This window comes from Amphiura filiformis, chromosome 8, assembly GCF_039555335.1.
Source record: "Amphiura filiformis chromosome 8, Afil_fr2py, whole genome shotgun sequence".
Classification (NCBI taxonomy): domain Eukaryota; kingdom Metazoa; phylum Echinodermata; class Ophiuroidea; order Amphilepidida; family Amphiuridae; genus Amphiura; species Amphiura filiformis.
In genome coordinates this window covers 44628085-44652919 of record NC_092635.1, presented here as the reverse complement: position 1 = coordinate 44652919, position 24835 = coordinate 44628085, and the positions used below count along the sequence as shown (strand labels likewise).

General features: G+C 37.1%; 1 protein-coding gene across 2 annotated transcripts; it reads left to right on the top strand.

The window, feature by feature from the left end:
• Window positions 1-15745: 15745 nt before the first annotated feature.
• LOC140159094 (ankyrin repeat and SOCS box protein 7-like) lies at window positions 15746-23423 on the top strand. Of its 2 annotated transcripts, none has more exons than XM_072182438.1 (4): window positions 15746-15838; window positions 19785-20077; window positions 20711-21316; window positions 22077-23423. In XM_072182438.1, the coding sequence occupies exons 2-4, from the start codon at window positions 19825-19827 to the stop codon at window positions 22208-22210; spliced, it is 993 nt and encodes a 330-aa protein (XP_072038539.1). In that variant the 5' UTR covers window positions 15746-15838; window positions 19785-19824; the 3' UTR covers window positions 22211-23423. The 2 variants fall into 2 exon arrangements, with proteins under 2 accessions (XP_072038539.1, XP_072038540.1); XM_072182439.1 differs by having other exon boundaries at window positions 15754-15838; window positions 19757-20077.
• Window positions 23424-24835: the final 1412 nt, after the last annotated feature.

The window sequence follows — 24835 nt, the reverse complement described above, 5'->3', positions numbered from 1 at the left end:
GACTGGAATACGAACCGGACGGTAGAGTTGCATGCATGCTCTACCGGATATTATGTTTTTATGAATTTAAGGTCTGTTCCAGACTGATGACATGCCCCATGTGAGACAAGAAAAGTGATAAATGTACACTCGATGATTTGCTAAGTGTTTTTACAAGGGTCATGGCATATTCAAAAATTTCCTATGCATGGGTAATAGAATTCGGAGATTTGTGTCTTGCGTAACAAAGAAATGATAATGAAGATGAAAACCGCAATATCAGAGGTTTTGTATTGTCCTCTTTGTGATATGCAAATTCTACCAATGCCCCGTCCGCTTTATTGAAAGCTTCCGTATTGTATAATTAAATTAGATAAATTGCATTTTTCTAATTTCCTTTTTTCGTTGAAACCGAATCTGTACAAGCTTTCTTAAGTTTCTTGCCAATTTTACTATAACTGTGGTGATGAAGAGGTTAAGAAATTATGCCGATGACCGCTGGGAAGGTAGACAAGTAGGTCGGCAGGTGGACTAACAACATTTTTGACATTAACAATTACATGATACATATTGTTGTAGTTATCTATGTTTCCTCTGACGTCTGTAACACATCATTAATGCGTTGATTTTTTTATATTGTCAATAACTATCAACATGTTAAATTCTAAAATTCTTCATAGGTTAAATATGAAAGTATGGTTTAATACAAACATAATGATTTTCAAGGTCACCTTTTAAGTACTACTAAATATTATTGCTGCTGTCATTGACTGGACTCATGAATAATAAGCTACGTAACATACCTACTTATCATGTTATACTTATAAGAACGCCTCACAAAAAGCAATCAAAGCAAGCAAAGTAAGCTTTCCTGTACTGGGCTGTACATTCACATGACACGTCATGAATGGTTTATCCAAAGTATATGCCTCCGCACTTTACATATTCCCGGCATTATTCTGTGTCTCAAATTGATGCGTTCAATAATCGGTGTACAATTAGTGTTTATTGAGTGTTACTCAAAAGTGTCTTTTTTTTTTTTTTGTATATATCAACACTTGTTTTTACAGTGTAGTTTTTTAAATGCAATAAAAATGGGAGAGGACTTGGTGTGATATTTTCTTGTTATTGCTGTGATTTGTTGATTACTTTCTCAACATTGACCCAAAAAGAGAACAATTATTTCGCTGAAACTGTATCTGTAAGTTTCTAGCTTTTACTCTGTTGTTGCTATGAAAAGGTTTAAAAAATGATGCCAATCTCCGCTGGGAATGTAGACAAGTCGGTCGGTAGGTGGACTAACAACGTTTTTCGACATTAACAATATTACATGATACATATTGTTATAGTTATCTATATTCCCTATGGCGTCTGTAACACATCATTAATGCGTTGCTTTTTGTTGTTGTTGTCAATGTTATTCGACTATAGTGCGAGAGGTTGTGGGTTCAAGCCCTGGTGGTGGTAAAGTACGCTCTCGTGGGAAAAAGTGAGCTAGCTTGAAATTCCTCTGGGCAAGGAACTTACTGCTAATTGTCTCATTGTAACCCGTACGAAACTCGGTGCGCTGATCCTGGTTGCGATTGATATTTGTGGAATATCTAGGGTGTACGCTCTTGAAGTCCCTGTGTTGTTGTTAAATGGTTTATGTAATGATGTGGGGCCGTAGTGATCAGCGACAACCTGTAAAGTGTGCTGAGGCTTGTGGATCAACGTCTAGGTGTTGTGCCTGTGCGTAGCACACAATAAATCACTGCGCTTTTTTTAATGTTAAAATTCTTAAATTCTTAAATTCGTTATAGGTTAAACATGGAAGTATAATAATAGACATCCATGGTTTGATATAAACATAATGATTTTCAAGGTCATCTTTACTAGTCCTTACTAAATCGTATTGCTGCTGTCATTAACTGTTATTGAAGGGACTTAAAATAATTCATGAATATAGTAAGCTACGTAACATACCTACTTATCATGTTATGTTTATGAGAACGCCTCACACAAAGCAAATAAGCAAGCTAAGTAAGTTTTCCAGTACCGGGCTGTACGTATATAATTAACATGGTCACGTCATGAATGGAAGTATATTGCACTCTAGGCCTCTGTTCTTTAGATATTTCCCGGAATTATTCTGTGTTTTCAAATTGATGCTTTGGTGTACATTTGATGTACAATTGGTGTTTATTAAGTGTTACGCAAACGTTTTTGTATAATAACCTCTTGTTTTTGCAGTGTAGTTTTTCTGAATGCAATAAAAATGTTTTAAAAAGGCTTGGCGATGGTCCCAGGCTTGGTGTGATGTTTTCTTCTGATAGCTGGGATTTGTTGAACATTGACCCAAAAGAGAATAATAATTGCTATTATTTCGCTGAAACTGAATCTGTAAGCTTCCTAAAGTTTCTTGCTTTTGTAGACTGTTGCTACGAAAGATTAAAAAATAATGCCGATTACCGCTAAGAAAGTAGACAAGTAGGTCGGTAGGTGGACTAACAACATTTTCGACATTAACAATTACATAATACATATTGTTGTAGTTATCTATATTCCCTGTGACGTCTGTAACACATCATTAATTCGTTGATATTTTTTTTAATTGTCAATGTTATTAATGTGTTAAATTTTTAAATTCTTCATAGGTTAAACATAGAGGTATGGTTTAATACAGACATAATATTTTTCAAGGTCACCTTTAAAGTACTTAATATTATTGCTGCTGTCATTGACTGGACTCATGAATAGTAAGCTTCGTAACATACCTACTTAATACTTATCATGTTATGTTTAAAAGAATGCCTCACACAAAACAATCAAAGCAAGCAAAGTATAAGCTTTCCTTTACCGGGCTGCACGTATACAATTAACATGTTAATCATGAATGGAAGTATATTGCACCGTAGGCCTTCGTTCTTTACATATTCTCCGGCATTATTCTGTGTCTCATATTGATGCGTTGGTGTGCAATTAGTGTACAATTAGTATTTATTAAGTGTTACTCAAAGGTTTTTGTTGCATCAAGTTAACACTTGTTTGAAGTGTAGTTTTTCTAAATGCAATTCAAATGTAAGAAAGGGTTTGGTTCAGGGCACGGTGTGACACGTGATCTGTTAATGACTTTCTTAACATTGACCCAAAAGGAGTACAATTGCTATTATTTCGCTAAAACTGAATATGTAAGCTTCTTACGTTTCTTGCTTGTATAGATCGTTGCTATGAAAAGGTTTAAAAAATTGATGCCGATGTCCGCTGGGAAGGTAGACAAATAGGTCGGTAGATGGACTAACAACATTTTTGATATTTTTTTTTATTGTCAATAGCTATCAACATGCTAAGTTCTTAAATTCTGCAAAAGGTTAAATATGATTTAATACAAACATAATGATTTTCAAGGTCACCTCTCAAGTACTATTGCTGCTTTCATTGACTAGACTTATGAATAATAAGCTACGTAACATACCTACTTATCATGTTATACTTATAAGAACGCCTCACAAAAAGCAATCAAAGCAAGCAAAGTAAGCTTTCCTGTACCGGGCTGTACATTCACATGACGCGCCATGAATGGTTTATCCAAAGTATATGCCTCCGCAGTTTACATATTCCCCGGCATTATTCTGTGTCTCAAATTGATGCGTTCAATTGGTGTACAATTAGTGTTTATTGAGTGTTACTCAAACGTTGTTTTTTTTGTATATCAACACTTGTTTTACAGTGTAGTTTTCTAAATGCAATAACAATGGAAGAGGACTTGGTGTGATATTTTCTTGTTATAGCTGTGATTTGTTGATGACTTTCTCAACATTGACCCAAAAAGAGTACAATTATTTCGCTGAAACTGAATCTGTAAGTTTCTAGCTTTTACTCTGTTGTTGCTATGAAAATGTTTAAAAGATGATGCCAATCTCCGCTGGGAATGTAGACAAGTCGGTCGGTAGGTAGACTAACAACGTTTTTGACATTAACAATTACATGATACATGGGCCTATTGTTGTAGTTATTTATATTCACTATGACGTCTGTAACACATCATTAATGCGTTGATTTTTGTTGTTATTGTCAATGTTATTCTACTATGGTGCGAGAGGTTGCGGGTTCGACCCCTGGCGGTGGTGAAGTACGCTCTCGTGGAAAAATTGAGTTAGCTTGAAATTCCCCTGGACAAGGAACTTACTGCTAATTGTCTCGTTGTAACCCGTACGAAACTCGGGGCGCTGATCCTGGTTGCGATTGATATTTGTGGAATGTCTAAGGTGTACGCTCTTGAAGTCCCTGTGTTGTTGTTAAATGGTTTATGGAATGATGTGGGCCGTAGTGATCAGCGACAACCTGTAAAGTGTGCTGAGGCTTGTGGATCAACGTCTAGGTGTTGTGCCTGTGCGTAGCACACTATAAATCACTGCGCTTTTTTATAACGTTAAAATTCTTAAATTCTTAATAGGTTAAACATGGAAGTATAATAATAGACCATGGTTTGATACAAATATAATGTTTTTCAAGGTCATATTTACTAAGTAAAATAACAGACGTCCATGGTTTGATACAAATATAATGATTGTCAAGGTCATCTTTACTAGTCCTTACTAAATAGTATTGCTGCTGTCATTAACTATCATTGAAGGGACTTAAAAATAATTCATGAATATAGTAAGCTACGTAACATACCTACTTATCATGTTATGTTTATGAGAACGCCTCACACAAAGCAAATAAGCAAGCAAAGTAAGTTTTCCAATACCGGGCTGCACGTATATAATTAACATGGTCACGTCATGAATGGAAGTATATTGCACTATAGGCCTCCGTTCTTTAGATATTTCCCGGAATTATTCTGTGTTTTTAAATTGATGCTTTGGTGTACAATTGGTGTACAATTAGTGTTTATTAAGTGTTACGCAAACGTTTTTGCATGTTAACACTTGTTTTTGCAGTGTAGTTTTTCTGAATGCAATAAAAATATTTAAAAAGGCTTGGTCCCGGACTTGGTGTGATGTTTTCTTCTGATAGCTGGGATTTTTTGATGACCTTCTCAACATTGACCCAAAAGAAAATAATAATTGCTATTATTTCGCTGAAACTGAAACTGTAAGCTTCCTAAGTTTCTTGCTTTTATAGACTTTTGCTACGAAAGATTAAAAAATGATGCCGATTACCGCTAAGAATGTAGACAAGTTGGTCGGTAGGTGGATTAACAACATTTTTGACATTAACAATTACATGATACATATTGTTGTAGTTATCTATATTCCCTGTGACGTCTGTAACACATCATTAATGCGTTGAATTTTTTTTTAATTGTCGATAGCTATCAACATGTTAAGTTCTTAAATTCTTCATAGGTTAAATATGAAAGTATGGTTTAATACAAACATAATGATTTTCAAGGTCACCTTTCAAATACTTCCTAAATATAATTGCTGCTTTCATTGACTGGACTCATGAATAATAAGCTACGTAACATACCTACTTATAATGTTATACTTATAAGAATGCCTCACAAAAAGCAATCAAAGCAAGCAAAGTAAGCTTTCCTGTACCGGGCTGCACATAAAATTAACACGAGAACCTGAAGTATATAGCACGGTAGGCCTCCGTTCTTTACACATTCCTCGACAATATTCTGTGTGTTCAAATTGGTGTTTTGGTGTACAATTGGTGTACAATTAGTGTTTATTAAGTGTTATGCAAACGTTTTTGCACGTTAACACTTGTTTTTGCAGTGTGTTTTTTTTAATGCAATAAAAATGTGGGAAAGTGCTTGGTATAATTTACGGCTTGGTGTGATGTTTTCTTTTGAAAACTGTGATCTATTGATGACTTTCTCAACATTGACTCAAAAAAAAAGTGTACAGCTGATATTATTTTGCTGAAACTGAATCTGTAAGCTTCCTTACACTTCTTGCTTTTATACACTGTCGCTTTGAAAAGGTTAACAAAATTATGCCGATGACCGCTGGGGAGGTAGACAAGTAGGTCGGTAGGCGGACTAACAACCTTTTCGACATTAACAATTACATGATACATATTGTTATAATTATCTTTATTCCCTATTTGACGTCTGTAACACATCATTAAGAACTATTAAGAAAATATTAACACTTGTTTTTGAAGTGCAGTTTTTCTAAATGCAATAACAATTTATAAGAAATGGCTTTGTTCCGTCCGGGCTTGGTGTGATATTTTCTTGTTATAAGCCACGGTTGTTTGATGTGATCATTTTTTAGTTTTTCAAACAAAACATCATGTACATCCCAATTTTTGGCTTAAACAGCTTAAAATGGTATCATGCTAATGTATACAGATGTTTTTGAGTCATTTTCAACTCTAATTTCCCCTTATTTACAACATTATTCACTTTCACAGCATTTTTAAAGCTTTCTTGGATATAAAATGTATCTATTTATGACAAGATTGGTGGCGCTATTTAGATACTGGAAATTACTCTATCAGGCTTTTAATACAAATAATTCCTTTTGCTTTTTGATGAAATATGTTAATGAAATATCTGTGTTGCTGTTTCAACTATTCCATCTGTTTTAATGGCAGTATTGATTACCTACCCCCTTGCAAATTAAGATATGATTTATGATAAACAGCGCCACCTATAGTTTGCATTTTCTTAATAATGAAGCCAATTCGATATACATCAAACAACCGTGAAGCCTAGCTGTGATCTAAGCTTTCTTAAGTTTCTTGCTTGTATAGACTGTTGCTATGAAAGGTTTAAAAATGATGCCGATTACCGCTAAGAAAGTATAGTTCGGTAGGTGGACTAACAACATTTGTGACATTAACAACTATTACATGATACATATTGTTGTAGTTATCTATGTTCCCTGTGACGTCTGTAACACATCATTAATGCGTTAATTTTTTTTCTATTGTCAATAGCTATCAACATGTTAAGTTCTTAAATTCTTCATAGGTTAAATATGAAAGTATGGTTTAATACAAACATAATGATTTTCAAGGTCACATTTCAAGTACTTCCTAAATATTATTGCTGCTGTCATTGACTGGACTCATGAATAATAAGCTATGTAACATACCTACTTATCATGTTATACTTATAAGAACGCCTCACAAAAAGCAAATACGCAAGCAAAGTAAGCTTTCCTGTACTGGGCTGTACATTCACGTGACACGTCATGAATGGTTTACCCAAAGTATACCTCCGCACTTTACATATTCCCCGGCATTATTCTGTGTCTCAAATTGATGCGTTCAATTGGTGGACAATTAGTGATTATTAAGTGTTACTCAAAAGTTTTTTTGTATATCAACACTTGTTTTCGTACAGTGTAGTTTTCTAAATGCAATAAAAATGGGAGAGGACTTGGTGTGATATTTTCTTGTTATAGAGACATGTGATTTGTTGATGACTTTCTCAACATTGACCCAAAAAGAGTACAATTATTTCGCTGAAACTGAACCTCTAAGTTTCTAGCTTTACTCTGTTGTTGATATGAGGATTAAAAGGTTTAAAAATGATGCCAATCTCCGCTATAGGAATGTAGACAAGTCGGTCGGTATGCATGGTAGGTGGACTAACAACGTTTTTGACATTAACAATTACATGATACATTATGCCTATTGTTGTAGTTATCTATGTGCCCTATGGCGTCTGTAATACATCATTAATGCCTTGCTTTTTGTTGTTGTTGTCAATGTTATTCGACTATTATAGTGCGAGAGGTTGTGGGTTCAAGCCCTGGCGGTGGTAAAGTACGCTCTCGTGGAAAGATTGAGTTAGCTTGAAATTCCCCTGGACAATGAAGTTACTGCTAATTGTCTCGTTGTAACCCGTATGAAACTCGGGGCGCTGATCCTGGTTGCGATTGATATTTGTGGAATGTCTAGGGTGTGCACTCTGGAAGTCCCTGTATTGTTCTTAAATGGTTTATGGAATGATGTGGGCCGATGGTGATGGTCCCAGGCTTGGTGTGATGTTTTCTTCTGATAGCTGTGATTTGTTGATGACCTTCTAAATATTGAACCAAAAGAGAATAATAATTGCTATTATTTCGCTGAAACTGTATCTGTAAGCTTCCTAAAGTTGCTTTTGTAGACTCTTGCTACGAAAGGTTTAAAAAAATGATGCCGATTACCGCGCTAAGAAAGTAGACAAGTAGTTCGGTAGGTGGACTAACAACATTTTTGACATTAACAATTACATGATACATATTGTTGTAGTTATCTATCTTCCCTGTGACGTCTGTAACACATCATTAATGCGTTAATTTTTTTTCTATTGTCAATAGCTATCAACATATTAAGTTCTTAAATTCTTCATAGGTTAAATATGAAAGTATGGTTTAATACAAACATAATGATTTTCAAGGTCACATTTCAAGTACTTCCTAAATATGATTGATGCTCATTGACTGGACTCATGAATAATAACATACCTACTTATCATGTTATACTTATAAGAACGTCTCACAAAAAGCAATCAAAGCAAGCAAAGTATGCTTTCCTGTACTGGGCTGCACATTCACGTGACACGTCATGAATGGTTTATCCAAAGTATATGCCTCCGTCCGCACTTTACATATTCTCCGGCATTATTCTGTGCCTCAAATTGATGCGTTCAATGGTGTACCTTTAGTGTTTATTAAGTGTTACTCAAAAGTGTTTTTTTTGTTTTTTGTATATCAACACTTGTTTTACAGTGCAGTTTTCTAAATGCAATAAATATGGGAGAGGACTTGGTGTGATATTTTCTTGTTATAGCTGTGATTTGTTGATGACTTTCTCAACATGGACCCAAAAAGAGTACAATTATTTCGCTGAAACTGAATCTGTAAGTTTTAGTTTTTATTCTGTTGTTGCTATGAAAAGGTTAAAAAATGATGCCAATCTCAGCTGGGAAGGTAGACAAGTAGGTCGGTAGGTGGACTAACAACATTTTCGACATTAACAATCACATGATACATATTGTTGTAATTATCTTTATTCCCTATTTGACGTCTGTAACACATCATTAAGAACTATTAAGAAATATTAGCACCTGTTTTTGAAGTGTAGTTTTTCTAAATGCAATAAAAATGTAAGAAAGGGCTTCGTCCCGGATTTTGGTGTGATGTTTTCTTGTGATACCGGTAGCTGTGATCTATTGATAACTTTCTCAACATAGACCCACAAGAAAAGGTGTACAATTGCTATATTTCGCTGAAAATCTGAATCTGTAATCCTCCTTAAGTTTCTTGCTTTTATAGGCTGTTGCTATAAAAAGGTTTAAAACAAATGATGCCGATGACCGCTGGGAAGGTAGACAAGTAGGTCGGCAGGTGGACTAATAACATTTTTGACATTAATCATTACATGATACATATTGTTGTAGTATCTATATATTCCCTATGACGTCTGTAAGGCATCATTAAAAAAAAATTTCTTATTGTCATTAACATGTTAATTTCTTAAATTCTGCATAGGTTCAACATGGAAGTATAGGACTTCCATGGTTTAATACAAACGTAATGATTTTTCAAGGTCACCTTTAAAGTACTTAATATTATTGCTGCTGTCATTGACGGGACTTAAACTCATGAATAGTAAGCTACGTAACATGATAACTACTTATCATGTCATGTTTAAAAGAACGCCTCACTCAAAGCAAATAAAGCAAGCAAAGTAAACTTTCCTGTACCGGGCTGGACGCATATAATTAACATGACCACACCATGAATGGAAGTATATTGCACTGTTAGGCCTTCGTTCTTGACATGTTTTTCACCGGTATTATTCTGAGTGTTAGAATTGGTGCGTTGGTGCATACATTTGATGTACAATTAGCGTTTATTAAGTGTTACTCAAACGTTTTTGTATGTTGTGAATACTCTCAATCATCTGGGAATCATACAATGAGAGAATGATTTCAATCTATTCAACCAGATTAATCCACATACCTTGGAGCAACCAAGGTATGCAACCAAGGTATGCTCTAAGGTATGTGGATTAATCTGGTTGAATAGATTGAAATCATTCTCTCATCGTTTTTGTTTGTTACCACTTGCTTTTGCAGTGTAATTAAAATTGCTATTAATTCTGGGATTTGAGACACGTAATTTGTTTCAATTCACATGCATCACGGATTACGGAGAACGTGGAGACCTATTTCTGGAAGATCGTCACCAATTAGCCTAGTCTGGGTTGTACATGATGCTTCTAGGGCGAAAATAATAATTATTATTTTTCAGAAAGTAATTTGAAAGCATCAGTGAGTTAATTCAAATGATTCTCTATTTTGATAAATACAATAATGTGACGTTTATTTTGTAGTGGGCACCCTTCGCTTTTTTATTATTCTTTGTTTGTTTGCTTGTTTGTTTGTTTGTTTGTTTGTTTGTTTATTTATTGGATGTGATTGTTATTTTTGTGACTAATATTAGGCCCCATGTCACATGGGGGGAAATGGTAAATCGCACATAATTAGCAGCATTTTCATGATTTTTGCTCATTTATCATCATTTTGTAGAATTCAGCACAGATTTGCTGTTTCTTGACACAGATTTTGTGGCGATTTCTGCCGATCTTAGTGATCGGTCGCAATTTAGCAAGATTTGCCGTGATCGGTTACAAATATTTAGCATAATTTTAGGCAATTTACAGCCTGAGCAATTTTTCACAATGTACCACAACTAGCAATCTGGTCGATTTTGTGCGATCTTCTATATCCATGTGACATGGGGCCTAATATTGGCACTGGCTGTAATGTTTCCTTCTGTGGGCATGGTGTTTTTCTCCTTGCAATCAATGTGGCGCTGATTTGATTGACAATGTCATGGAAAAATTGAGCTAATACCCCTGGACAAGGAACTTACTGCTAATTGTCTCGTTGTAACCCGTACGAAGCTCGGGGAGCTGATCCTGGTTGCGAAGGTTATTTGTGGAATGTATAGGGTGTGCGCTCTTGAAGCAGCAAAGTCCCTGATTTGTTGTTAAATGGTTTATGGAATGATATGGGGCCGTGGTGGTCAGTGACAACCTGTAAAGTGTGCTGAGGCTTGTGGATCAACGTCTTGGCGTTGTGCATGTGCGTAGCGCACTATAAATCACTGTTTTGTTTGGTTTTTGGTTTTTTTTTAAATGTTGGCGCCATCTTTACAAAATTGATATCCCCCCCTATTTACTGATCATCTAAACACTGCATAATTTCTTTCAAGGTAATTTTCTGGTCATAGTTTGCAATTATCAGGGCAATGCTGTCAATTATATAGCAGTCAGTGTTTATGATATAGGCCTACATGTTATTATGATGTCGTGATATTTAGGCCTAGTGATAAGTGACATGTGTAATCTATTTGATTGCGACGAGGAACAGATCCAAGCTTAGATTCATTCTATCAGCTTCCATCTACACCACACCGCTAGCTCCTGATAACAAGATATCCAAACAAATACTCTCTACGCACAATGTAAACTTTCCTGTATTTGCCTCCACTCGTATGATGCACTTGACCACTCGGAATGAATATCACAAAATCAAAGTAAAGTTGCTTGCTTACTTACTTGCTTATTTTGGGTGGTTTTCCCGAACCACGACAGCTTTCCATATCATCTTGTCCTGCATCGCCGTTCCCAGGTCAGATGCTTCTAGTCCAGCGTCCTGCTTGAGTACATCTACATAATGTAAGGGGTGGTCTACCAGGGTATCTTCATTCCATTTTGGGTGTCCAGGATATCATATTGGCGACAGGTTCGCACAAAATCAAAGTACCATGCTTAGTGAAACAGAGGCGTACCGGGACAAAATATTCAAATCGACACGCGACTAAAACGAATCCGGCCAAAGAAATATATGCACAGTAGGCCTATGCTATAACGTTTGGTCAATTATTTGGTCTCAGTATTTTGAGCCAGGGGAGCAAATTGCGCCTGCCCTCCGTCGGGTATCCTCCGGGGTATCCTCCGATAAAATAAAAAAGAAGAAGGAAATAAAAACTGGGACAAAAACAAGAAACCAAAAAATAACAACAAAAAAACCCCCATTATTGGGTAAGTTTATTAAATATTACCCAATAGAAAAGTGTTATTTCACCCAACAAAATGGTTTATCATAGCGCACCTAGTGTTAGGTAAAATTGTACTCAATCTTCTTAACAGTGTAGGCCTACAAAAAACAAACTCAGTCAATTGAACCGGCCCGTTTTAGTTTGATTTATCCATAACAGTCCCATTTTCTATTTCCTCATGGTTGATAGCCGTCATATCTGTCTTTTTAATTGAGTCTGTCATTAGTCCAGCATTCAGTTTTTAATGCCTGATATTTTTTCTTCTCCCAACGGTAACGTTTCTCGCACAATAACTAGGGCAATAATAAAGCGCACTCATTTTATTCAGTGCTGTAATACCTGTATAAATGTCACCTATGTGCAAAAAACAAGACAAAACAAACAAGTAAACAAGCAAACAAACAAAGATAACAATCAAGCAATGAGAATCCAAAAATGATTCATCAAAAAGTAAATGATTAAAGGGGTATTTCGTGATCCTAGCATCCTCTTTTTATGACATTTTTCAGTACATATCCACGAAAAAGCATATTTTTAAAATTTCAGTTGATTCCGATTTTGCGTTTGCGAGTTATGCATGATTATGTGTATTACACTGCTCCATAGACAATACGTTGTAATTTCGTTCTGGTGCACCAGAACGAAATTCAAATTTCGCGATATCTTTGCAAAACGAATTAATCTGCAAGAAATATTTTGTACATAAACATTATGTAGCCAGAGTATTCCAGTGATATAAAAATGTCAACTTTTTTTGAGAAAAGTGGGGGGATGAGGCTGTGGATTACGAAGTGCCCTTTAAGTTCAATTTATTTTAATGGAGAGATGTGTTTAAAAAAAAACTTAATCCCATTCTCTCCCCCATCCAGTGCCTGTCACCGCTGTTCTGTGTCAACTCAACTATACTGAATTGACAATCGCTTCCTGTCACTGAGTTGACAAACGCTTCCTGTTGTCCTTCTTCGATCAGCTTATATCAATATTTTATTCTTTACTCGTACCCATCCTTATCTTCTGCCTTTATTTTTCAAAATAGTGATTGCATCCGTTATCTGGTCAACGACATCTCACATCTGGACCTTTGACATTGTACATCATGCACAGTCTACATTTTGCTCAACAACTTTTTTTTATTGTGCAACTCACGATAGGCATTTCTTGAAGTTTCTTCAACGTATTTACATTTTTGACATTAAACAGTCCTCGAAGTATTATATAAATCTAATAATATGTACTTAAAGTGTATGTAGCTGGGAAGAAAAGCCGACCATCATATAAAAATTTTGACATTTCGTATTTTGAATACTTTTAAGTATTCAAAATACGAAAAACTTGTGCCAAGTCTTTGAATTTTGTGACTGCAACTGTTAGAAATCATGCAAAATTGCCACTCAAATTGCAAAACTATTACAATTTGACTTTTATTGCCAAGTACAACTAAAGGATCAAGATTAGCTATTACGTAGCGGCGATTTTTTTTTCCTTTTCGAAAGCGGTGAATTTTTTTCTTTCTAGTACATCAGTTCCGATCAAAAAATTTTCAACTAAATTATAGAGTCATCACGTTTCGGACCTACATGTCGTTCTGTTTTACTTTCTTTTAATAGCTCAGCATTAGGTTGAATGCTGAATGCGGACAATGCGCGTGTTAGGAAAGTCTTAGGGTATGTTTTGATCGTTCTTTTTTCTTCTTTTTTTTTGCTATCTAGGCCTACTGAAGATAGCATTTATCATCTCATCCCGATTCATCATCTTTTTCTACTGTAGAAGTCACGTTTTACCTTATTTCCTCTGTATTTTTATTTCATCATGCAACGGCGAGTTTGTTATTTCTAATACATTAGTCCCGGTCAGAAATTTTAAAACTATATTATATTAAATTTCACGATATCTTTGCTAAACGGATTAATCTGCAAACAATTTTCTGAACATAAACATTATGTAGCCAGAGGTTTCCAATGGCATAAAAATCTCAACTTTTTTATAGAAAAGTGGGGGATGATGTTGTGGATCACGAAATGCCCTTTTAAGGCATTTTGATTGTTTCATGTTTTTTGTTGTTGTTGTTTTTTGCTATCTACTAAATCTTTCTTAAAGCCATATTATAACATTTGCTGAGGAGGACGCCCTCACTGAATTTTTCAAATTCATTTTTTACACGATTAAATTGTACTTTATTAAACCAATATACCCTGCAAAAATCAAGACTCTAGGTGCTGTAGTTTTGTCAAAATCAGAGATTTTGAATAAAAGGCTGATTCAGCCATTTATTATTACGATGGAATCGTTAGTCGAACGCATACACGATGTTCATAACACACACATGTACGCGGCGTGGGCGATGGTGATATACACAACAAAGGGTCGTACCACAACATGACCGAAGGAGTGGTATGTATTGGCGACACGTGCGCTGGTAGTAAATTCTAATTTTCTTTGCTTTGCCGTAGTTGTTCGGCTCAAAAATAAAAGGGGATATATCTGACAGTAAAAGCTAACATTTTATGGCAAAGAATTGCTAATCTATTTTGTATGATAATGTTATAATATTGCTTTAATAGCTCATGCAGCATTAGGCCGAATGTCGTTTTTTAATGCGCGCATGAGCGTGTGTTTTGAAAGTCTTATGGTATAATTATTTTGATTGTTTCATCTATTTTTTGCTATCCTATAAGATAGCAATTAATTTTTAATTTAGCGATTTTTTTTTCTTTCTGCATGTCCACGTCCCGATCAGAAATATTTCAGCTAAATTAATAAACTCATCACGTTTCGGTTTCGGTCCTACATGTCTTTCTGTTTTAACTTTCTTACATGTTTATTAGCTTAGCATTGTCCAAATATAAATGCTGATTTTAATGCGGGCAGAGCGCGTGTCACAGTAGAAAGTCTCAGGGGATGTTTTGATTGTTTCATGGTTTGTTTTTCGCTTTCTACTGAAGATAGCATTTAACATCTCATCCCGGTTCATCATTTCTTTCTACTGTAGAAGTCATGTTTTCATTATTTTCTGAATATTTTCATTTCATCACGTGCGGCTAATTTTTTCTTTCTAATAGGCCCTATAGGCCCTATTAGGGGCAGTGCAATAATTATGAGCCCTGGGGGAAGGTAAAATGGGGGGGGGGGAAGCCATTTTGGGCAAGGGGGCAAGTGATTTTTGGCACACTTTCTTGGGGCGCCTTTTAAATAAAACGCTCTAAAAAGGCTTGGGAAAACCGTATGGAAACGCTTAAATATGCAAATTTTCCTGCTCGGTTTGCAAATTGGGATCCCAAAAATTGGACATGTGCAAGGGAGGGGGCAAAGTTTTTTGGCAGGCCGAGAGGGGAGGGGGTAAGCGATTTTTGGCGGGCCGTTTGAAAATTTTAACCCCCAGGGGTCTCATAATTATTGCACAGCCCCTTAGTGCCAATCAGAAATGTTAAAATTTTTCAGGTTGGGTTTTTTTTTCGCTATCTAGGGGCCTACTGAAGATAGCATTTAGCCATTTAGCATCTCATTCCGATTCAGACAATATTTTATATTTGGCAAAGAATAACCAAATTAGAATTTGACCGAAATCGTATAGAGATCTACCGGGGAGATCTAGCTATCTCAGTTCGCGGAAACTGCCTGCAAAACTGAAATCGAGAGAAATCTTGTTGGTCTCATTGGTTAGAAACATAAGGCATATTGCATGAGAGCCGAGTTGGTAAGGGCCGAGTTGTGTCGCGTCACGGCCCACTTTTTCAATAAATCGATCACGTAACTTTAATTTTATCGATTCATCAGACGTAAACAAAGATGGCCACCGCCTTGACGGCAAAAATTTAGTCCACAGAAAGTCTGAAGGAATTTCAAAGAAACAGGTAATAAAATCTTTAACTAAATGATTTGTTATTTTTATAACTTTACATAATATTTCATTGACATTTTTAGATGTTCATATGAGCTGCTTGGCCTGGTGGGAGTTTTGCTCTTCATCCTGGGGGGTCTCTCAGCCCTTTTTGTTGTTTTGTGTTTGTAGAGAGCCATACGGTTAGCCACTTTGAAAGTTGACTTTTTGTCACTGTTTGGCTTTCCCTGCCAGGGTTCTCTTGTTTTCCGTCCTGTTTTGTTAATTTGTTGCTCCGACCCACCCTCCGGGGTTGGTGCTATCTGCCCAACAGGCCATGTTGCTCAATTCCCATATGTGTACATCCATATCGGGCGGTGCGCTTGTCGGTTGCTGCATGTGTCTCGTTTCGCATGATAGCTGGGGGTGGGTGCGGGCTTGTCTCGGGTGGGGGTCGCTTCGAATCGTCCACGGGTCGCATGGTTTGGGAATACGTTTCTGTATTCCTGAATCAGGTGACTTCGGTATGGCTTAGGGCGGCTTAGGCTTGGGACAGGTCTGGTATTCGTCCCTGGCTTTTTATGTGGAATGGATAGTGTATGGCGGCCGACGGGTGCTTCGTTTTTGATGTGGATGTACACATATGTAGTGCTTATATACATGTAGTACTATTGGTGAATTTTGTTTTGGGGGTTCGGTAGTTTGCTCGCGTTTTGGGCGTCTCATCTTCCGGTCGGAGGACGTCATTGGTGATGCTGGGCTGGCGGCAGTCCTACTCTCGTTCCGGGGTGTGCGGACTTTGCGGTGGTTGGTCATATGCAGGATTTGGTGAGTGTGTCCCTTCATCACCGTTATTGGCGTTAGCATCCATTCGATGCTTTGGTTTTGATGTGACGCGTGATCTGTCATGGCGGACTTGTTTATGAGGGGACGTGACCACTAAGTCATGTGTGTGGCTGGCTGCTGTGGGGAGCTGTGCGCTCAGGAGATGGGGGTGGGGGTGTTGCTGGTTCGTCGTGTTGCTGAGGGGGTCCTCCGATCGGGGGGTGGGGCGTCTGGAGAGGGAGTGAATTGTTGTACTTGTGAAGCGGTTTACCATTGGTATGTCGTCTAACAGTCCTGATGAACTTATTCAAGGGCTCATATTTAATCGTTTTAAATATCTAATTGTTTTTGATGTAGTACTTATAAATGTGCAATATATGTATTTTATAATGTTTTTCTGGCGAATAAAATGAAATGAAATGAAAAAAAAAAAAAGCCATGCTCAATGCAGGTATCTTTGTATGTAGCAAGTTCATGCAGATGTTCGTGATAGATTTTTTGTGGCAACAAAAACTAAATTGCAGTCAAGAGAACATCATTCAATAATTTTCAATTATGCAGTACCAGTGGCAGTGCAGTGTTTGCATGTTTGTGCATTCAGGGGTGTGGTGCAATAATTATGCAATGTGTGTACCCACTACCCTGGGTGTTGATTCATAGGGGGGGTGAATTTTTGGCAGGCCAAAAGGGGCAAGCATTGTTTTGGCAGGTAGAAAGGGGGATAGATACAGACTTTAAGGTACATATTTCGAGGTGCATAACAGACACAAAATTTGTGTCATAACAAACACCAAATTGGTGTCGATGACCTGACATGCATGCATTCTTTTGTGATGGTCTTTCAATTTGTGCGAGTGTCCTTGGGAGACTTGACTATGCTTCAGTGGTCATGAAAGGATTCAATAGATAACCTCTGCCCCACTAATCCCCAGCTATTGTCTGAAATTGCACCTCGGAAGATATATTATAACAACTCAGTCCCTCAAATGATAGTCATATAACGACCAAAAGATAAATGACTGACTATCATTGAGGACTGAGTTCCGCAGTCTAAAAGGGGGACAAGTTATTCGAGAAGTCTAGCCATAAATTAAAATTTGATCACCGATGAGCTTGAACAGCACGTTCGAGGCTAGAGACCGTTCTATTCGAAAACGAGTCAGATTCGCGGAAGCATAATTAGGGGTTCATTCATATATTTTCATGACTAAACGGTTGTTTATGCCCGAGGGGCCGCTTGCCCGAGGGCATAAACAACCGCTTAGTCATGAAAATATATGAATGAACCCTGCTCATACATACCAGAACATTTTGTGATTCTTATTTCATCAAAATAATAACAAAAAATAACAATTAACATCATTAAAAACCACGAATTTCCTTCGTTTTTCCTACCCGTGATCGCACATCCGGGCCACCGGGCATAAACGTTGTTTATGCCCGGCTCTCGACCAATCACGCGCGCCGTTATATAGCGCGTATGTATGAACAATGTGTAACACAATGGAAGTTCTGATGTAAACACATCCGATCAGGACGGGTGATTGTATCAAAAGTGTTGCTAAAATTGCACTTCAACAAAACAGGCAATCTTTTAATATTTATTGAAAAGATACAAGTCATGCAAGTTGCTCATCAAAATTTAACTTTCACCCAATTGTCAACATTTAATAACATCCATTGCAAAAAATGTCACTGCTAACCGACCGAAACGATAGGAACATACTCTAGCATCGAATGCATATTAACTAATTGTCGGGCAAATTCGAAGTTAAGTTCTTGAGTAAGGGACATAGAAATTTGGATGAAAGTTATTTTGATGAGTCAACTGTATGATCGTTTGAGTAAAGATATTTTGAACCCGGGTTTTGAACAGTCCAAAATTTTGTTGAAGTTCAATTTTAGCAATATTTTTGATGCAACCGGCCAATCGCCTGTCGTGATCGGCTGTGTTTACTTCTGAACTTCTTGCTTTGCACAGTAACGAGGCCAACGGCACCTTTGACATAATGTCAAAGTTGTCGGTCCAGCCTTGTTTTGTGTTTGACGAAATGTGTATGACCTGAATGTTTAAAAGGGCATTTTGTGATCCACAGCCTCATCCCCCCACTTTTCTCAAAAAAGTTGAGATTTTTATTTCACTGAAACCTCTGGCTACATAATGTTTATGTACAAAATATTTCTTGCAGATTAATTCGTTTAGCAAAGATATCGTGAAATTTGAATTTCGTTCTGGTATACCAGAACGAAATTACAACGCATTGTCTATGGAGCAGTGTAATACACATAATCATGCATAACTCTAACGAGCATAAAATCGGAATCAACTGAAATTTTGGGCATAGGTTTTTTTCGTGGATATCTAATGAAAAATGACATAAATAGAGGATGCTAGGATCACGAAATACTCCTTTAACAATAATTATTATTTATTTATACCTATGATCTCAACACCAAATTAAGACATACATGTACCTTTTTGGTCACAACTTTGACCTTCATTAGCAGACTAGCATCCCCAGTTCAGGATCAATGACCTTTTGAACACTTGACCCCACTTGTTCGTACACTCAGCCCCTGTGATGGTTGGTTGACTCTGATGTACCGTAAGTTGATCTTTCAGACCCATTTACCCATTTCAAAGTATCTTAATACCGGTCAAGGATTTTGACTTTGTCCAATGGTGGTCGTATACTTTATGCTACTAATAGTATACAAAATTTCAAAGTAAAGTAAACTAGAGCAAACTGTGGAAGGGTATGTTGTTGATGTAATGAAGTACATGTATGTTGTACATCTGGATTAAGATTGCCTCTGTGTCTTCTGTCTTGTAGTGTCATCAGTTTACATTTCTTGATTCTGATATTGATCATTATGGTTGATTTCTTAACCCCATGAGAACTACCTGCCGATTGGCCAGAATGAATATTGTGTCCAATTTTGACCAATCAAGGAGGGTATTAATAAGATCATCTGCAATCTATGCCAGTTTGAAAAGCCTAGTCATAATTCGCAATTGAAATGAGCATTTCACGTTATCAACCAATCAGAAGTGCTGTTATATGACTAGGGGTTAAACTTGGTATAGAAGTTAAAAATCATGTGTTTTTTCCCCATTTTCATTCAGATGTATCAAACTTTGCCTACATTCAAAGATATTGATTTCACACTGTGGAGGAACTGTAAACAGATGCAATGGACGGAATAATGCGAAAGCAGTCAAATGGCAGAAGAATAACAAGAAGGGAGTCGCTGCGGCAACATGTCAAAGACCGTATCGACAGAGAAGTCAGACGTGCTGTGGCAGTAGGCAATGTGGATAGCGTACAGAAATATCTAGATCTGGGGATTTCCCCTAATGAAACAGACTGCAATGGGTGGACTCTGTTACATTTAGCATCTTCTAGAGGAAGAGAAAGAGTTCTTAGGATTCTTCTTCAACAAGGAGGTAAGGACTGTACACCATGTGCTAACAGGTTGTGCCAAAAAAACAAAGCCTATTACCCCTCACCCTCCGGGTGACAGGCCATAGCCAGTACACTGTGTTTGTAAAACTACAGCAATGTTGCACTTACACTTGCAGTCAGTGGAAGCTTTCTATGCAGTGTTCTCTTGTGTCAATTTACTGCTATGCACCATAATGGTGTTTCTGGTATAGAAAATTAGTCCGAAGGGTCATTAGTCCTAAAATGGTTTAAGTTAGGGGTTAGGTCATAGGTTAGGGTTAAGATCAGGGTTTACATGTAGTCATGTAGTGTTATGATAGGGATAGACAAGGGTTATGGTCAGATAATCAGATTTAGGTTTAGGGTTAGGATTAGGGCTTAGATTATATGTTATGGTGAAGTTTAGGTTTATGGTTTAAAGACTTACATGTATGGTTTACAATACTTTTATTGGATTTCAAACTAATGCCCTTCAGATTATCAACCTGTCTGAAAATGTGCTTACGATTTATGTTAACTAATTCATGTCCGATGTGTTTCAAACTCATTGTTTGAAAGTACAGATTCTGTAAGTTCAACAATCTGCAGCTTTTTTGTTTTTAAAGTATCTGTTGCTTTATATTTCATCCAAACAGGGAGACTAGATGTCAGAGATTACATAGGTGGTTTCACATGCCTTCATTACGCCGCAATGCACGGTAGAACACGCCTAGCCCGCCTACTTCTAGAGTACGACACCAAATGCGAACTTGTCAACATTCCCAGCAACGACGGATGGATGGCTATGCACGTTGCAGCCCACTACGGCCGAGAATCGTTCATCAGACTTCTACTGCAGTACCAAGGCAACATTGATCCATTAAGCACAAAGAATACGACCCCGCTACAACTTGCAATTATACGAGAAAAAGTCAGCTGCGTGAAGCTACTGTTAGACCATCAAGCTGATATTGATGTGCAAATGGGATTTCCCTTAAGATATGCAGTAATCAAAGGCAATAATCCTCTGTGCAAATTACTGCTAATTCGCGGGGCGAGTGCAAATCTCGGTCGTAAAGATGACGGACAGGCTCCATTGCATCTAGCGGCTTTGAAGAACGATTTGGAGAGTTGCAGATTACTATGTACATTTGGTGCTAATGTGTATGGGGTTAATGATGAAGGTAAAACAGCCTTAGAAACGTATCAAGAGCTTATACCGGAGAAAGGAGTATGTCAAGAATATCTTACAGAAATGTCAAGTAAGTTGAATACGTCCAATGAATCTGAAATCATTTTAGCTCTCTTGTGACATATGTGAAAATCACTCCACCTGCACCCAACCCAGTATGATAGGTGTTGCATAATCAACCTCTTCATTATCAATCAACACATTTGAAGGCCATATATAATTAATGTTTTGGTTTTCATGCAGAGGATTTTCATGAATTGATGAGGGAAGTTTTTTCCCCCATTGTAAACAGTGCTCAAGGAAAGGAGGAGGTATTTTTTTTAAACTTGAGATTCTGAGGGATAAACCCCCTAGAGTACCACAAAAAGTCTTGGAAGTGATCCATGTTCTCTAATAAACTTATTTATATGTATAAAGCTTTCCTAAAGTCTAAAAAAAAATTAAAATCTGACAAATCCCAGAAATTGAGAAGGGTATGGACGAGAAACAAAACATTAATTTTATATGGTCCAACAATTACCTATTACACGCATAGAATACAAACAAGCATGTGAGCTTGTTTTAAGGCCAATGGACATATACACTTTGTGCCTCCCTGAGTGACATGCAAACATGGAATTGTGTTGACTCTTCAAAGGCTTCACTTTGAACTCAATAGATTTTAGTTAAAATTTAAATTGATTTTGGTGATATTTTAGAAATATGTACACCTCATTTCTGTGGGAAATGAAAGTATGTGTGTGTTTTGTTGTTTAAAATGTTAAATTGTCAGATTTGGGACAAAATTGTACCTAACCATCTCAATTTTGATTATTTTTTTCTCAATACAGAGCATCCCCGATCTCTACAAGACACATGTAGACATGTTATCAGACAGGCAATGGGCAGAAGTAGACTACAACATATAGATAGACTTCCTTTTTCTACCGTCATGAAGAACTATATCAGTCACAAGTATAGCTAGCTTGAAAGGTTTACTAGTTATGTAATTTAATAATGGAAGATAGAAAGCGAAAAAGAGCGAGAGGGCAAGCAGCAACAGGCAGAGGTCAACTGCAGCGTATAAAAAGTTTCCTCTTCTACTGTCATGAAGAACTGAACTGAACCGAACTGAACTGAAGAACAGCATCAGTGACAATGGGCTATTCCAGTTGAAATCCATACACCCCCTATGGAAGATATGACCTTAAATCTTCCACACAGGGAGTGAGCATTCCAAATGGGGTTTACCTTAATGGGATACTCCGTTTGAAATCTTCACCCATCGTGTGGGAGATTTAGGTCATGTCTTCCATAGGGGGTATATGGATTTCAAATGGAATAGCCCAGTATCGCTGGTTGTACTGGTACTAGGTTTGTGACTCTGTAATTGATTGTAGACAAAAGAGAGAAAGAGGGAATTTCACTTGTGGTGCATATAGCAGGGCTGGACATTTACACAGGCCCGCAAGCCAACGCCAAGCTTGTACTTTGGCTGTTAGGCCTGTAATATATTTTTGTAAGTACTAGCCTGGCTGGCATGTGGTATTTTGACTTTCATAGTATTGTATAGCATAAATCAACTGCTCTGTGCCAGAAGTTGGTAAGTGCAATAGCTGCCATGTGTAGATGAATACAATATACTGTGTATAAATTGCCAAATGTTCATAGAGCAGCTATTGCACTTACCAACTTTTGGCACTGAGCAGTCGAAATGGCCCCCGAGCATGTAAAATGTCTTCGCTAGTGCCACAAGAAGTTATGGTCCAGACCTGGTGTAGGGTTTCATGCACTTTCATCAAAATCTATGGTGTAGCTTGGCTTCAGGACTAGTAAGTAACCAACACAGGGTCCGAGACTGTTAATCAAAACTAACAATTTACAGGAAATTACTGAGATTACAACATAATATGCCTGTAAATAAGTTCATCAGGGTTGTCAATAAATTATAATTTGTAAAGGTTCTTGTAAACAAATCCAAAGATTTGGTAAAATGATGTTTTTACATACCTCAATAACATTTTGTGCTACATCGTAGCACTTTCTGAAATTGAAATTCTGAAATTAACAATCAGTGTTAATGGCTGGGAAGACACAAGTATCAAAGACAGAACAAAACAAAAATGGGAGACGCATTAAAGAAGCAATTTGGATCCGGAGGCTAACACTCTACACAAGATGAATGAAATCACTATCTACAGGGTGTCCCAAAAAAAAGAGGCCCCTCATTGCGCCCTCTTTTTCTCCTATTTCTGAAAAGTTGATCAAATATATGTTGGTATGTTAAAAAACCTTGAGTCGTTAGCTTTAATAAACCAAAACAATTATATCAATCAGCTCACAACTTTTGAAGATATGCTCTTTTAAAGAAATGTACCCGTTTTCACTCTGTCCACGGAGAAGGTTTCGCTACTTCAAAGATTGAAAAGAGTACACATACCATGCATGAATATCAAACATTCCTCAATGATAACTTTATAAAATAACTTTATTTATGGAGTGGGCTATTTACCCATGGGTTTATGGGCAATGGATTTTGTTAATAATTTGTTGGTAAAATGGATGCCGAATGGGACTTCTTTTGCTTTACTTGCAATTACTTATTTTTTCTTGGTTATTTATGCCTTTTTGTTTTATTATGTTTCTTACTTTCTTACTTTGTTGTTTCTTGCTTTCTTTTTTCATTTCTCTTTTAAGGATAAAAGGTAGCTCTAAAAGGCTGTTTGGTTTGTCTTTAGTTCTTCTGAAGTGAGTTTACTGTGCTGCTCTGTCCTCTACCTGGTTGCCTCCTTGGCGAATACATGCTTCAGCCCTGGTCCTCATTGCATCAATTGCGTTGCGTACCATCCTTGTGCGCCGGATACTTGTGAATGCATTCAGTAATACGTTTGCGAAAATCTTGGATTTGCCACAAAGGAAAAAAATCAAGTGGTGTGAGGTCTGGTGATCGTGCAGGCCACTCCATAGCATGAGCCATCCCAACCACTCTGTTTGCTATCCGTGGACAGAGTGAAAAACGGGTACTTTTATTCAAAAGGGCATATCTTCAAAAATTTTGAGCCGATTGAAATAATTGTTTTGGTTTATTAAAGCTAACGATTAAAGGTTTCTTTACATACCAAAATATATTTAATCAACTTTTCAGAAATAGGAGAAAAAGAGGGCGCAATGAGGGGCCTCTTTTTTTTGGGACACCCTGTACCACATATTTATGACCAGCTTCTAAAGCCCAAAACAGTGCCATAAAATAGGATTGAAACCATGGCAGGTATGAGGTATGGCTGCTACCTGGCTTGAACCACATCAACATTTTTTAAGGACATGTGCAGTCTTGATGGTGTTTTAATTATCAAGCCCAGGTTATACTACACCCTGTTGTCAGTTCTCTAAGTCTACTGCTACTGCCCCAGACTTGGGGGAGGGTGGCAATAGGTTAAGCGCTTTGGTTCTGGGAACCCACCTTCTCCAGCTGCAGATACTGTCATGATATCAAAAGGATTGTTCTGCTTTTGTTACTTTTATTTTTAGAGAAAGTAAAAATTTAACCAAGTTCTCACAACTTACATTGTTGGAGGTTGGTGGCCTGCGACCAGCATCATCTGGTCTTCAA

Coding starts and splice junctions, on each gene's coding strand:
- LOC140159094 (XM_072182438.1), top strand. CDS start 19,825: ATGGACGGAATAATGCGAAAGCAGTCAAATGGCAGAAGAATAACAAGA. Junction 20,078..20,710: donor GATTCTTCTTCAACAAGGAG/GTAAGGACTGTA, acceptor TCATCCAAACAG/GGAGACTAGATGTCAGAGAT. Junction 21,317..22,076: donor ATATCTTACAGAAATGTCAA/GTAAGTTGAATA, acceptor TTCTCAATACAG/AGCATCCCCGATCTCTACAA.